The following is a 15,107-nucleotide window of genomic DNA, read 5'->3' on the forward strand; positions in this document are numbered from 1 at the left end:
CCTGTTGTGACTATTTTTGGAAAATATAATCTATCACACCACATCAGTCGCTTTCCCTTCCCACCAAAGGGGTTAGGGAGCCAGCTCACCTAGGCGGTCTCACCCTCCTATATGGCTGTGTTAGCATAATTGTTTATTGCTGTTGTTCTGTTTATCCTGTGTGGGAAGAAGGGACAATAAGAAAAGGGTAAAAATGAGCAAGAGTGGGAAGGAGAAGTTGGGTCAGTAAAAACCACAGGAGCCACTGAAAACCAGAGGCATAGTGGCCTGGCCCCACACAAGCAACACTTCTTGGCTGGGCAGTGGGCCTGGGTTGGCGAGGAGGCACTCTGACTTGGGAGATGACTCTACCCTATGTCTGCCCAGCACCGTGATAGCAATCTGTGAAAAGCTGAATTCAGCCTACAAAGGTTAGCTCAGGCTTATCATGTGCTAAAGTGTGAGTTAAATGAAAATCCAGCATCTACAAGTCAAGGACTGTCAGGACTATCCTGATTATTTCAATTGTGGTCATCTTTCAAACTCAAATATACAGTTCACAGGGAGCTGTGAACTGGAAGTTTGGGCTTAAATATCAAATGTTTTAAATTATTGTAGCATATATTAACATTTAACATGCTTTGTTTTGACTCTTTTTTATAAAATAACTCTTAGAGAAAGACAAAAACAAATTTATATTTCACTTTTGTGTTTTAGATTTTGCTAAGCATGTTGACTTTTTAGAAGCCATAAGTAGTGCCTTGAGGGCCCTTTTGCAAACAGTGGCCTCCAAGAACATTCCTCAGGTAAGGTTTTAAAATTTTTATGTGAAACTAGCAAAGATTCTATATTACGGAGGCAAAATTTATTGCTTAACTGTTTTTAAGTATTTATTTCTATTGAAAGAGTAATGCATGATCCTTGTAAAGTGGAAACAAAAGTACTGAAAGTATAAAAGTAAAATCTTCCTTCTCCCCACCACCCCCATCAAAACATACACAGTTTTTTAGTTGATATAATGTGTTTGGCATTTGTGTTGTAAGTATTTTCTCTGGAAATCATTTGTCTTTTTTTAAACATTTTATTACAGAAATTTTCAAGCATGTACTCCAGATCCTCCACAGTGATCTATCTGCACCTCTGTGATAGGTGCCTTATCACTTTTATTTTTTACTTTTCATGAAGGAAATTTTCAAACATTTCTGAAAGCAGAGATAATAGTATTGTTACCTGAAAGCATTATCACCAAGTGTCACCAAGTGGCCAACATCTTGTCATTCTTGTTTCTTTCACTTTCCCTACATTTTTGTTTTAGCTTCTTGGAATAGTTAAAGCAAATCATATTATTTCACCCATGAATGTTTTATTGTGTGCTTCATTATGTGTCTGTGACAGAAAATGAACTTTTAAAAAACTTAACTGCAATACCATTATCCCAAACCCCCAAATCAACAGATGTTTTAAAATTATCATTTGATATGCAGTCTGAGTTCAGTTTTCCCTGATTGCTTTTAAAATGTCTTTTTTTTTTCAATTGGTTTGTTCAAATCAGCATCTAAGTAGGATCCATGTATTGTTCTTAGTTGATATTTTGGTCTCTTAAATATATATATTTTAACGGGTTTAGTGAGATTTAATTCACATACCATACAGTTCACCCATTTAAAGTATACAATTCAGTAGTTTTTAGTATACTGACAGAATCTTAAATCTCTGAGTTTATAACATTTCCCCTGCCTGCCCCCCTTTCCCCATACTATTTATTCATTGAAGAAGCTGTCGGGCTTCCCTGGTGGCGCAGTGGTTGAGAATCCGCCTGCCAATGCAGGGGACACGGGTTCGAGCCCTGGTCCGGGGAGATCCCACATGCCGCGGAGCAACTAAGCCCGCACACCAGAACTACTGAGCCTGCACTCTAGAGCCCGCGAGCCACAACTGCTGAGCCCATGAGCCACAACTGCTGAGCCCGCATGCCCAGAGCCTGTGCTCTGCAGCAAGAGAAGCCACCGCAATGAGAAACCCGCGCACCGCAATGAAGAGCAGCCCCTGCTCACCGCAACCAGAGAAAAGCCCGTGCACAGCCAAAAATAAAAGACCCAATGCAGCCAAAAATAAAAAATAAATAAATAAATTTTAAAAAAACAAACAGAAAACGCCATAATACTAAAAAAAAGAAGAAGATGCTGTCATCTGTCCTAAAGAATTTTCCCCATTCTCAGATTTGGGTGCTTAAACAGTGTTATTATTTAACAGGTCCTTCTGTCTCCCATATTTCCTATAAATTGGGAGCTAGGTCTAGAGCCTTAATTAGATTCAGGATCAGATTTTTTAAGTAAAAATAATTCGTAGTGCTGTATGTATATTCTACCTTTATATCACAAATCATATATTGTTGTAAAATAGTGATGTTAAGATTAATCAATGGATTCACTTGTAGCAACCAGTGATTTTTGTTGTATAGATCCACTATTTCATTAGGGTTTGCAAAGTGGAGATATCCTAATTTTGTCATTCCTTTTAAAGCATTTATTAGCTGTGATTCTTCTATAAATAAAAACTTCCTATTTCATCAATTAGTTGGTAACTTTGAAATGAATTTCATACCAAAAAAGATAGGGTATGATTCTCCCTCCCCCCACCCCACCCTTTTTTCTAGAATAATGAGTTGGTGTCCTAGCAGTCTGTAAAAATGACCAGTTTTTTAAACTATCATTAAAAACTCATTATTATTTACTTTACCCTACAGAATATAGTTAATAATTTCAAAATAATGGTATTATTACTAACAATAACACTACTGAATGCAGTTTAAGATTTCTTTGTGATTCTTCATGTCCTTAGGGAAAAAAATCCCTCTAGGACTATACAAATTACTGTGTTTTAAAGTTGCTTGAAAAGTTCTCTTTGTGGCTTGTTATAAAGTTAGCTTCAGTTGTTTCAGCTTTTTTTAAAGCATTTTTTGTTTGCTTTAATTTTTATTTATTTTATTTTTTTATATTTATTTTTTAAATAAATTTATTTATTTTGTTTATTTATTTTTGGCTGTGTTGGGTCTTCGTTGCTGTGCGAGGGCTTTCTCCAGTTGTGGTGAGCGGGGGTTGCGGAGCACAGGCTCTAGGCACGTGGGCTTCAGTAGTTGTGGCACGTGGGCTCAGTAGTTGTGGCACACAGGCTCTAGAGCGCAGGCTCAGTAGTTGTGGCGCACGGGCTTAGTTGCTCTGCGGCATGTGGGATCTTCCCAGACCAGGGCTCGAACCCGTGTCCCCTGCATTGGCAGGTGGATTCTTAACCACTGTGCCACCAAGGAAGCCCTAATTTTTATTTTTTAATTATATAAGATATTTACACGGTTTCAGAGTTAAAACTGAAACAAGATATATTCAGAGAAGAATATAGTATATACATATGATGGAATAGTATTCAGCTTTAAAGAAGAATGAAATTCTGATACATGCTACTGCATGGATGAACCTTGAAGACATTATGCTAAATGAAAGACACAAAAGGACAAGTATTGTATGAATCCTCTTATGAGGGACCTAGAGTAGTGAAATTTGTGGGACAGAAAGTAGAACAGTGGTTACCAGGGGTTGAGGTAAGGGTGGGGTGTGTGGGGAGACATTGTTTAATGGGTACAGGGTTGCAGTATGGAACGATGAAGAAGTTCTGGGGATGGATGGTGGTGAGGGTTGGTTGCACAACAGTGTGAATGTACTGTACTTACTGCCACTGAACTGTACTTTTTAAAATGGTTGAAATGGTAAGTTTTATGTATATTTTATCGCCAAAAAGAATATATGTATGTATATATGTAGAGAGGTCTAGCTTCTGTCCCTTTGCCCCTGTTCTTTCCTTTGTGCCATTCGTAATCATCGTTTTTGATTTTTTAATTTATCATTCTGTTGTTCTTTTTTGGAAAACATAAGCAAAATATGTATGTATTTGTATTTCACTCCTTTTCTTAAAAGTAGTGCTTCTGTACTTTGCTCTTCTCCCTTATTTAATCATCATAGACATGTTTCTCATTTCTTTTTTACAGCTTCATATCACTCCATTGTGTACATATTCCATATTCAACATGTCTGCATCGATGGATATTTTAGTTGTTTCCAATCTTTTGCTGTCACAAATAGAACTGCAATGAATAGCCTGTTTACAGAAGTTCTGTTGTGTTTCTGCCATTGTGTGTTTGGGATCGATTCCTAGAATTGGGCTTGCCGGCTCAGAGAGCAGATGGATTTGTAGCTTTGCTCTAGGTATTGCTGTAGTCCCCTCCTTAGAGTCTGAGCCGTTTCGAATCTCCACCAGCAGCGTTTGAGAGTGCCTGTTCTGCCAGAGCCTCACCGGAAGAATAGGTTGGCACAATGTTGGATTTTAAGTGATCTGATGGGTGAGAAATTATATCTCAATTTTAATTTGCATTTCTCTTGCTGTGAGGAGGTTGGACATCTTTTCATGTGTTTTAAGGGCCTTTGCATTTCTTTTTCTGTAACTTTTCCCATCTTTTGCCAGTTTTGCTATCAGGTCCGTGGTCTTTTTCCTCTTTGTGTATAAGGGCAGATCCTAGGGCTTTGCCCCCAGTCTACTGAAGCAGAAACTCTGGGGAGGGGCCCAGCGATGTCTGTTTTAACAAGTTCTCTAGGTGATTGTCATGCACTCTGAAGTTTGAGAGCCACAGTTCTAAACAGTCCTCACTGCTTCCTTTCTAAAATCCTCCAGTTCTGAGTACCATGTCACTAGACCACACCACCCCACCTCTCTCGGTTACAGTCACCCACCATCCCCAAGGGCGCCCATCGTTCCTTGAAGATTCCTGCTGTTGGGCTGTGTTACTTTTCACTGGTCCCGTCATGGTTCTAGGTGATTTCAGAATCCACGTGGATGCTCTTGCCAGGAACCTGGCTTAGCAGTTCTTGGGCCTCCTTTCCTCTGGTGGCCTGTCTTCCTTCCGTCCTTAGTCATTGCATGGCCACACCTCTAGAGCAGTGCTAACCCAGACTTGGCCCTGTTCCAGAGTTTAATGGGAAGTCTCTGGTGTTTTACTGTTAAATATAGTACATGATGTTGGCCTCTAATATATACTCTTTAAATTTTTTCTCTTTGTATATTTTGAGAATTTTTTTCAAGAACATAACTTCTAAAAGGAACATAACTTCTGACCCTCAGTTTCTATGAAAGGGAAAGTGACATTTGCACTCTCTTGTGATACCTGTGTCCGCGTGTGTGTTCAAATCAGCTTAAAATGAAAATTATCACTACTTGGTGGAAGCACTATATAATTTAATGGGTTTTACAATCTTTAATAATTTACCGTAACACACAAATCTCAGAGTCAGTTCTTACCTTGTATAGATTTCAGCCCATTTTTATTAAAGCTGCATGATCCTATTTACATTTTTAAAACATTTTTTATGATCAACGTTGAAAAGAAATTAGAATCTCTTTGGTCTGTGTACCTCTGAATGAAAGTCTTCAAAGGAGACAAATAGGAACTGAAGGTTCTTTTACAGGCTTACAGCCGTGGCATAAAGTAAGTGGTGACAGTGACACGAGCAGGCCTCATCCCAGTTCAGAGTTACCAACGTTATTAATGAGTGATTAGAATATGTAATAACTTCTCCACCGAGAGTTTGTGTCACTTGTAGCATCGTGCCTCTTGTAGAAGAGACTCCTGCCAATCCCGTTGCACATGCTGTTGGAATTGGCTGAGTTTAACATGCTAAATACTCTCTCCTTCTCTTTCAACAGTGCATGACTCCCGACCAGCTGTTGACACTATGCAGAGCAGGCATCCATAGTAGTAATGTTGGGTTGAGAGTAAATGTGGTTAGTATTTTAGGAATCACTGGCAGCGTCCTAGCCAAAGAAGATGGCACACTTGACACTCTTAAGGTAAAAACAATATGCTTCCAACCTAAATCATTAAATCATTAGAAATGGGAGAAGAGTGACTATTGGTGTGGGATTTTAAAAACTTCCGTGGACTTCCTGAGAAGAAATCATATCAAGAAGTTGCTTACTGGGGCCTTCTCTGGCGGTCCAGTGGTTAAGACTCCAAGCTTCCAATGCAGGGGGTATGGGTTTGCTCCCTGGTCAGGGAACTAAAATCCCGCCTACCGTGCGGCGCAGCCAAAAATTAAACTAAAAAAAAAAAAAATATTGCAAGAAAAAGAAAAGTTGCTTACTAAGGTATATTATTAAAATATACCCTTTGGCTTAATCTAACTCCATGAATCAGATAGATACTTGAAGAGTTGTCTCATTTTGCCATTTAACTTTACTCTGGAGATGCTTTATCAAAAATAAATTTCTCTTCAGTGGAAGGCCAAGGTTCAAAGTTGTTAAAGATGCCTCTGCCTTTGCTGTTGCATTAAATGTGTACATGTTGTATTCTCCTACTGATGAAGGAACGGTCCAGACAGTTTCCTCAGCACACCAGGCTGTAGTGCATTCTGCACAAAGCCACCCAGTTCATCCTAAGACCTCTCATAAATTTTAAGCAGCAACTCTGGTAGTGCCAGCACACTAGGAACTCACTCAGCATGTTTGCTTCCAGCACTTTATCTCAACAAGTTGCTTAGGAACTGCACTGCCAGAGATACAGCCTAGTAACTAAAAGAACAGTAATAGTAAAATTACCCTTTGTTGTGCTAATCATAATTGCTGAAGTGTAGATTGCTAATAATGGATTATAAACTGATTATTATAAAGTATTTCTTAACTTGCTAAGAGCTAAACAATGTGACTGGTATTTTTTAGAAGCTTATTTTGAAAAGGTGATATATGCACATAGCAAAACATTTAGGAAAGTAGAAAAGAATCTATAGTGCAAAGAGACATCTCCACTCCTAAACATCCGGTCCCCCAGTTGCACTCTAGAGAGGCAGCTACTGTTACCCATCTCTTCTGTGTCATTCCAGGGATTTTGATATATAGACACCAAGTGAGAGAGCATGGCTGTGTGGCCCTGTACGTGTACGCATTTACCGATGAGCATGTGTAGGTATAAATCACTTCCCACCCCTTAAGACTGTAAGGTCCAAGGTCCACTTTAGGGGAACAGCGAGTTTTTCTCAGGCATAACATAAGATTCCTAAAATATTTTTATTTAGTCACATTTTCAAGCATGAAGAAAAGTAGAAAGTACAGTAAATTTTTGTATAGCCCTCAAACGTATTTAAGAATTACTAGTTTTCTGTCCTATATACTTCAAGTAGTTCCTCTGCTGAGTGTGTTAAAGTAAAGACATCCTGGTATTTTGCCCCTATGGGTTCAGTACGCATGTCTTAAAAAGAGGGGCACTCTCTTATATAGCCACCATTATGCTGTACACAATTAACAGTTATTTCTTAATATGTCTAATACCTGGTCCATATTCAGAACTTTCCAGTTGTTCCAAAAATATCTATTTGTGGATAGTTTGTTTAAACCAGAATCTAAGTAAAGTCTACATGTTGTGCTTGTTTTGGGGTCTTCTAAGCCTCTCTTCATCTAGAGCTGTGTTCCTTCTAGCACCACCTCCCAACACCTGTTTTTTCCTCAGCTCCTGGGTTGGTTGGCTTATAATGTTCAGCCTTCTGGATTTGTCTGATTGCTTCCTTGTGGTGTTAAGTTTGTTCCTTTATCCTCTGAATCTCCCGCAAGGTGGAAGTTAGATCTAAAAGCTAGGTTAGATTCAGATTAATCTTTTCAGTAAAACTACTTCATAGGTGATGCTGTATATTTCATGTTATAAGATATTAAATTTAAATACTATCCTAGAGGTTATCTAGACCACTTACATTCAGATGAGAAAACTGAGGCCCAGAGTGGGTAACAGACTGTCCCGGAGTCACCCCATTATTTATGGTAGAGCTGGAGTTTGGACTCAGCATTTCTTAAATTTATTTTACTTTATTTTATTTTATTTTTGGCTGCGTTGGGTCTTCGTTGCTGTGCGCGGGCTTTTCTCTGGTTGCGGTGAGCGGGGGCTACTCTTTGTTGCGGTGTGCAGGCTTCTCATTGCGGTGGCTTCTCTTGTTGCGGAGCACGGGGCTCTAGGCGCGCGGGCTTCAGTAGTTGTGGCTTCTGGGCTCTAGAGCGCAGGCTCAGTAGCTCAGTAGCTGTGGCACACGGGCTTAGTTGCTCCGCGGCATGTGGGATCTTCCCAGACCAGGGATCGAACCTGTGTCCTCTGCATTGGCAGGCGGAGTCTCAACCACTGCGCCACCAGGGAAGCCCTGGACTCAGCATTTCCACTCTCCCACCCGTAATGCCAGATGTGCACATTGCTCTTAAGACATAAAGTGTGAAGCAGAATAGCCAAAATAAAATAACTTTACTCTTAAACAATTCTTTGCAGGTTGGGAATGGTCTGTTCATTAGCTAGCTAATTGTGAAAAAAATGGGTAGATGTTAAAAATCATCACAGTGAAGCAAAATGAGATTATGTGCTCTTTATTTTTTTAATTGTCTTAGAGTGTTTTTCATGTAATTTAAAAAGCAGGGTTTTTTGTTACAGATAATATTTATATGCATTTTGACACCATGGGAAAAGCCTTTTTGGTGGAGATAGAAGGGAAATTTTAATAACTTCCAGTATCTGTCTTTCTTATATCATTTATGGATCTTAATTCATTTTATTTAGGAATATAAACTCTAAGATTTTTTTTTTTTTTTTTTTTTTTTGCCATACGCGGGCCTCTCACCGCTGTGGCCTCTCCCCTTGCGGAGTCCGGACGTGCAGGCCCAGCGGCCATGGCTCACGGGCCCAGCCGCTCCGCGGCATGTGGGATCCTCCCAGACCGGGGCACGAACCCGCGTCCCCTGCATCGGCAGGCGCACTCCCAACTACTGCGCCACCAGGGAAGCCCTAAACTCTCAGATTTTAAATTTATCTTGCTTATGTTATACTTGGTATTTTTATAAATATATGTTGCCTTTGATCTTTTTAAAGTTTTAATTTTTCCCTAGCATTTATTTATTTATTTATCTATCTATTTATTTATTTATTGGCCACACCGCATGGCTTGTGGGATCTTAGTTCCTCAACCAGGGATCGAACCCACGCCCCCTGCAGTGGAAGTACAGAGTCTTAACCACTGGACCGCCAGGAAAGTCCCTCCCTAGCATTTTTATGTAAAATTTTATGCGTGAATTGTTGTCACCTTTAGATTTAGTACTTATTTTGAAAGCTGACTTAGGATATTGGATGATAACTGTGTTTTGTTGTCTCCAGACCATCGGGTGCTTTCTGCTTGAGGTTGCCACCAAAGATCCCTCCCTTGTAGTAGCAGGAGAGGCTTTGGATGCCCTCTTTGATGTTTTTGCAGATGGTAAAGAAGCTGAAAGGGCCTCAGTTCAAATTAAATTGTTATCTGCTCTGAAAGAATTCCAGCCAGTCTTCAAAATGAAGGTATGTAGCATTTTATTTAGAAATACTGAAGTCTCAGCATTCTATGGGAGGAGGGTGTGTGTGGTTCCCTCCGTGCAATCTCAGTGATTCATATAGCACTTCATCCCCAGTTCTGTGTAAACGCTTGTTGGCTGAGTCAGTGCTCAGTCTCCCTTTCTGTTGAATCACTGTGACGTGAGCCAAAATGGTGTCGACACGTTCCTCTTTCTGCAGCAGTTCAGAAATGTTAACAATGCTTATGTGTAAGCACTACAGTCTGGCCTGCAAAGCACTTTCATAGACATGTTAAATTTATTTTATATCACGTAATGCATTATAGGCTGATTTCATTGTTACGAATATTTCCCTTTGGTGCTCTGAAAAAAAAGGCAAACAAACTCCAAGCTGGCTTGTAATGGAGAATGTAGCTACCTTCATTTGCCCTTTTATTGATTGATTCATCAGAAGCATCAAAGCTCACTTTGAGTCAAAAAAAATAATGTTCAAAAACTGTTTTAGTGGTGAATATTTCCCTTTGGTGCTCTGAAAAAAAAGGCAAACAAACTCCAAGCTGGCTTGTAATGGAGAATGTAGCTACCTTCATTTGCCCTTTTATTGATTGATTCATCAGAAGCATCAAAGCGCTCATTTTGAGTAAAAAAATAATGTTCAAAAACTGTTTTAGTGGTTGGGGGAAGGCAACCAGAAATTTTTTTTTTTTTTTTTTTTTTTTTTTTTTGCGTTACGCGGGCCTCTCACTGTTGTGGCCTGTCCCGTTGCGGAGCACAGGCTCCGGACGCGCAGGCTCAGCGGCCATGGCTCACGGGCCCCAGTCGCTCCACGGCACGTGGGATCCTCCCGGACCGGGGCACGAACCCGCGTCCCCTGCATCGGCAGGCGGATTCTCAACCACTGCGCCACCAGGGAAGCCCAGAAATTTTTAAAACAGTGTTTGATCACATGTCCACAAATTTAAGTTTATCAACTCTCCTCTTATCTAAATCTCTATTTCATTTTGAGAAATAAAAATATTTGTATTTTTTCCTTTTACATTTTAAATTAAACTTTTGCTTTTTTTTTATAATTTTTTATAGAGGAGCTTTTGTTTTCTTTATAGTATAAAGCATTGCCTTTTTATTTTTATTTTTTGCGATACGCGGGCCTCTCACCGCTGTGGCCTATCCCGTTGCGGAGCACAGGCTCCGGACGCGCAGGCTCAGCGGCCATGGCTCACGGGCCCAGCCGCTCTGCGGCATGTGGGATCTTCCCGGACCGGGGCACGAACCAGTGTTCCCTGCATCGGCAGGCGGACTCTCAACCACTGCGCCACCAGGGAAGCCCCTAAACTTTTGCTTTTAAAGCTTTGTCAAGAGAATAGAGGCTTTAATGGAAAAGTAGCTTACTTTTGTTGCTTTCCAATATGTGTTTCTTTTCTCTAACAAGCTTCTAAGGCAGAATTCAGTTCCTGTGGCCAGAACTCTGTAATAAGTTTTTAGGTGAATGTTATTGTATGTTTAGAAATTTAAACTTTTTGAATTTTTTTTAAGGCATAAAAAATAGTTTTCTTTTGCAGAAGAAAAAAGTAGCAGCACATGCCATGCACATTCTGTGTCATAGTTACATTAGTATTAGTATTAGTTTAGGAACATTAATAATTGGTTTGTTTTTAACATTTTCATGTTTTGTCATCCCACATTTAAAAATGTAGTGATAGTGGCTGACACTTATTGAGTTAAGCTTCACCAGTAGGTGACTTTAGTCTTGAGGGGAGAAAATTGATCAGTTTACTCTTTATTATGCTTTGTTTAAGCCTGTAGTTTTGTTTGTTTGTTTGTCTGGGTTTTGTTTTGTTTTGAGATATAATTGACATATAGTGTTAGTTTTAGGTATACAACATAATGATTTGATATATGTATATATTGCAAAATGATTACCACAATAAGTTTAGTTAACATTCATCACCACACAGTTACAAATTTTTTTTCTTGTAATGAAAACTTATAAGACTTACTTTCTTAGTCACTTTCAGCTATATAGTACAGTGTTGTTAACTGTCATCACCTTGCTATACATTACATCCCCAGGACTTATTTCTCTTATACAGTTGATCCTTGCATAACACCGGGCAGATCCACTTAAATACACAGATTTTCTTCGGTGGTAAATACTGCAGTATTACTTGATCCGCAGTTGGTTGAATCTGTGGCCAACAGTAAACTTATACCCAGATTTTTGACTGGGGGGTGGGGAGTTGACGCCCTAACCACTGCATTGTTCATGGGTCAGCTGGAACTGAAGTGTGTACCTTTTGACCACCTTCACCCATTTTACCCACCCCGATCCCCACGGCCTAGTGTTTATTTTTTAAGCAGTGAGAAGTTTTATTCCCACCTGTTCCCTGTCTCATGGGTAACCAAATTGAATGGTGTTTCTCTAAGCAAAGACAAATGCACCTTAGTATTTTCCCCCTTTATTATCCAAAAGGTAGTATAATATATTCACATTCCTGCACGTTATGTGCTTTTACTTAACACTGTCTCCTAGAGACATTTCCATACCAGTACATGGTGGGTGTCCACATTGTTCTTAAAGATCACAGGCCCTTTAAACTTCTGAAAAAGCAGTCTGCATGGTAAGGAGAAAATATCCCCTTTCCCTGCAGCTGCAAGGAAAGCAGATGCAGTTGAGTCATCAGATTCTGTAGAAGCAAATGCTTAGAGAGCAGTGATGTAAACTGTGAACTAGGAAAGTAACCCCTAACCTCTGGAATGTCCATTGTTCTGATTGATTTTCCTACTTAATATGCATTGCAGTGATGGTGATATTTAATTGTTTTTCTTTTCTCAAAGCTATAAAGCCCTGATGAAATTTCTCTGTTAGCCAGAATGGCAGCATGTAGTTTTTTATATGAAGCTCCTTTGTGAATGAAGCCACAGTTGCATTAAAGGCTGTTTGGTATATATTTAGCCTCAAATTGCATCTAAACACAATACCATGTTACCAAAAAACATGGTAACATGTTACCATGTTACCAAAAAACTTTAGAGCAGCTGTCCTCAAAAGTGTCCTCTATCCACAGCGCCAGCATCACCTGGTAACTTGTTACAAATGCAAATTCTCAGGCCCAGCTCCAGACCTACTGAAAATCAGAAACTGTGTGGCTAGGCCCACCAGTCTGTTTTTTAACAAGCCTTCCAGATGCTAAAATTTGAGAACCATGGCTCTGGATTAGAGGTGAGGTATAGTTCACATACCATACAACTCATTCTTTTAAAGTCTACACTTCAGTTGTTCTTGTAACTATCATTTAAAAGGTGCACAATCTTAATTTATCTTTATTATGGCTAATGTACTGTGTTCCATCACCTTGGAAGTGAAAATGTTTCACCAAAATCTGACTGCTGTTTGTTCTAAAAATAAATACACCGCAAATTAAATGCTTTCTTATTTAAAGGAATTAGTGATAGATACCAAATCACATACGATATTTTTTTGGCAGATACGGAAAGAAGGGAGAGCTAAATACAGTCCAGATCAGCTGTGTGTTCTCGACAACGTGAAGATGAACTTGAGAAGGTTTGTCGCTTATCAAGAAACTGTTGAGAAAAGACTGACTACTTGAAAGAGACCAGTCCTCGCCTCAAAGCGTTCAAAGCTGAAGAACACTAGAGGGTTTCCTTTCAGTGTGTGTGTTCCTGAAAGTCATTTTTTAATGCGTGTACACTAATTTGAAGTTCATAAAAACTCCAGAACCTATCAGAAAGTCTTTAAAGCTCTGGGATCTGTGTGGCATTTCTAGTGCTCTCAGAAATGTTTCCAACATGTTTTAATCACTGGAAACACGAAGAGTGGAAACACAAGGAAATCTCAGGTGCTTCTTCATGAGCAGTGAAGACACTTCCAAACAATCATGTTTTCCTTGAATTTTGCAAAAAAGGAAAATCCAAAGCATTGCTTGGATGCTCTTTTAAGCCATTATCATTTTGTATTAGCTGAATCTTTGACTGAAAAATGAAGACAAGCTTTATAAATTTTTTTTGGTGTGAAGTATATCAATTATGCTTACCTTTTGTGAAGAGGGGAGTGAGTTGGAGTCATATACCACTATTTAGCAGACTGTACTACTAGCTCATGAGCTCATGAGGTCATCGTCACCCTCTGTACAATAGGATCTGATCGGATACGGATTTGGAACATCACTCCTTATTTAATTTGATATGGAATCAGAATTGGAAGAATACGTTTTTTAATAAATAACTTTTTAATTGAAAGCTTTGTGTCTTCGAAAATCTTTTTTAAAATATCAGATAATCGTATTACTGCGTGTTTGCTTGCTAATGGATCTTGCTTTGAATATATGTGTGCTATTGAAAACAAGACTTTATAGCAGGAATCTCCGGCATTACTATCAATGCCCTTGAAGTAATGCGGTGGCAGGTGGAGCAAAGGGAGGGAGTTTCAGTGCACATCATTGTCGGAGTGCGGCCCCTGGACCAGGTCTGTTGTCTGTCCATTTGCCTGATCAGAGGAGTTGTTGGAGATTTGAAAATTTACCCACTGTAGATCTCAGTTGACCTGTTAAAAGGCCCAATACCCAGCACAGGACTTAACTTTAGTTGACGTCCATCACCTCATAGTTACATTTTTTTTCCTTGTGATGAGAACCTTTACCATCGACTCAGCAACTTTCAAATGTGCAGTACGGTATTGTTAACTGTAGTCCCCGTGCTGTACGTGACACGCCCAGTCACTTATAATTGGAAGTCTGTACCTTTTGACAACCTTCACGCGTTTTGCTTGACCCCACCGCCCACCTCGGGCGACTAACAATCTATTCTCTCTATGAGTTCAGTTGTTTGGTTTTGGGGTGTTTTTTTTTTTTTTTTTTAGATTCCACATGTAAGTGAGATCATACAGTATTTGTTTTTCTCTGATGTATTTCACTTGGCATAATGTCCTCAGGGTCTACCCACGTTGTCACAAGTGGCAGGATTTCCTTCATTTTTATGGCTGAATACTATCCCATTGTGTATATACACTACATTTTCTTTATCCATGCATCCACTGATGGGCGTTTAGGTTGTTTCCATGTCTTGGCTACTGTGAATAATGCTGCAATGAACAAACGGTGCAGGTATCTTTTTTAAAATTTATTTATTTATTTATTTATTTATGGCTGCGTTGGGTCTTCGTTGATGCCTGGGGGCTTTCTCCAGTTGCGGCGAGCGGGGGCTACTCTTAGTCGCGGCGCGCAGGCTTCTCATTGCGGTGGCTTCTCTTGTTGCGGAGCACGGGCTCTAGGTGTGCGGGCTTCAGTGGTTGTGGCTCGCAGGCTCTAGAGCGCAGGCTCAGTAGCTGTGGCACAGGCTTAGTTGCTCCGTGGCATGTGGGATCTTCCCCGACCAGGGCTCGAACCTGTATCCCCTGTATTGGCAGGCGGATTCTTAACTACTGCGCCACCAGGGAAGTCCTGCAGATATCTTTTTGAGACAGTGACTTCATTTCCTTCAGATCTATACCCAGAGGTGGAATTGCTGTATCAGATGGTGGTTCTATTTTGAATTTTCTGAGGAATCTCCCTACCGTGTTCATAGTGGCTACACAGTTTACTTTCCCACCAATATTGCACAAAGGTTCCCTTTTCTCCACATCCTCACCAACACGTATCTCTCGTCTTTTTGAAAATAGCCATTGTAGCAGGTGTGAAGTGATAGCTCATTGTGGTTTTGAGAGACAAATTCTTCCAATGAAGAAG

At 39.9% G+C, this 15,107-nt stretch overlaps 1 protein-coding gene across 3 annotated transcripts in view; it reads left to right on the forward strand.

Moving 5' to 3' along the window:
• Positions 1 to 13,623, forward strand: part of HEATR3 (HEAT repeat containing 3) — a 37,486-nt gene extending 23,863 nt beyond the window's left edge. Inside the window, exons 12-15 of one of the 3 annotated variants that reach the window (XR_448178.4) lie at positions 697 to 785; positions 5,728 to 5,871; positions 6,900 to 6,978; positions 9,197 to 9,281. Coding sequence is in view for 2 of the 3 variants with exons in the window: in XM_007113755.4 (XP_007113817.1) it covers positions 697 to 785; positions 5,728 to 5,871; positions 9,197 to 9,373; positions 12,852 to 12,974 (533 nt within the window). In the remaining variant the exon portion in view is untranslated. Of the gene's footprint in view, positions 1 to 696; positions 786 to 5,727; positions 5,872 to 6,899; positions 6,979 to 9,196; positions 9,374 to 12,851 lie in introns of those variants that run through there. The other 2 variants (XM_007113755.4, XM_007113758.4) reach the window with 2 other exon arrangements.
• The last annotated feature ends 1,484 nt before the right edge of the window (positions 13,624 to 15,107 follow it).

Source organism: Physeter macrocephalus, chromosome 17 (assembly GCF_002837175.3).
Source record: "Physeter macrocephalus isolate SW-GA chromosome 17, ASM283717v5, whole genome shotgun sequence".
NCBI lineage: Eukaryota > Metazoa > Chordata > Mammalia > Artiodactyla > Physeteridae > Physeter > Physeter macrocephalus.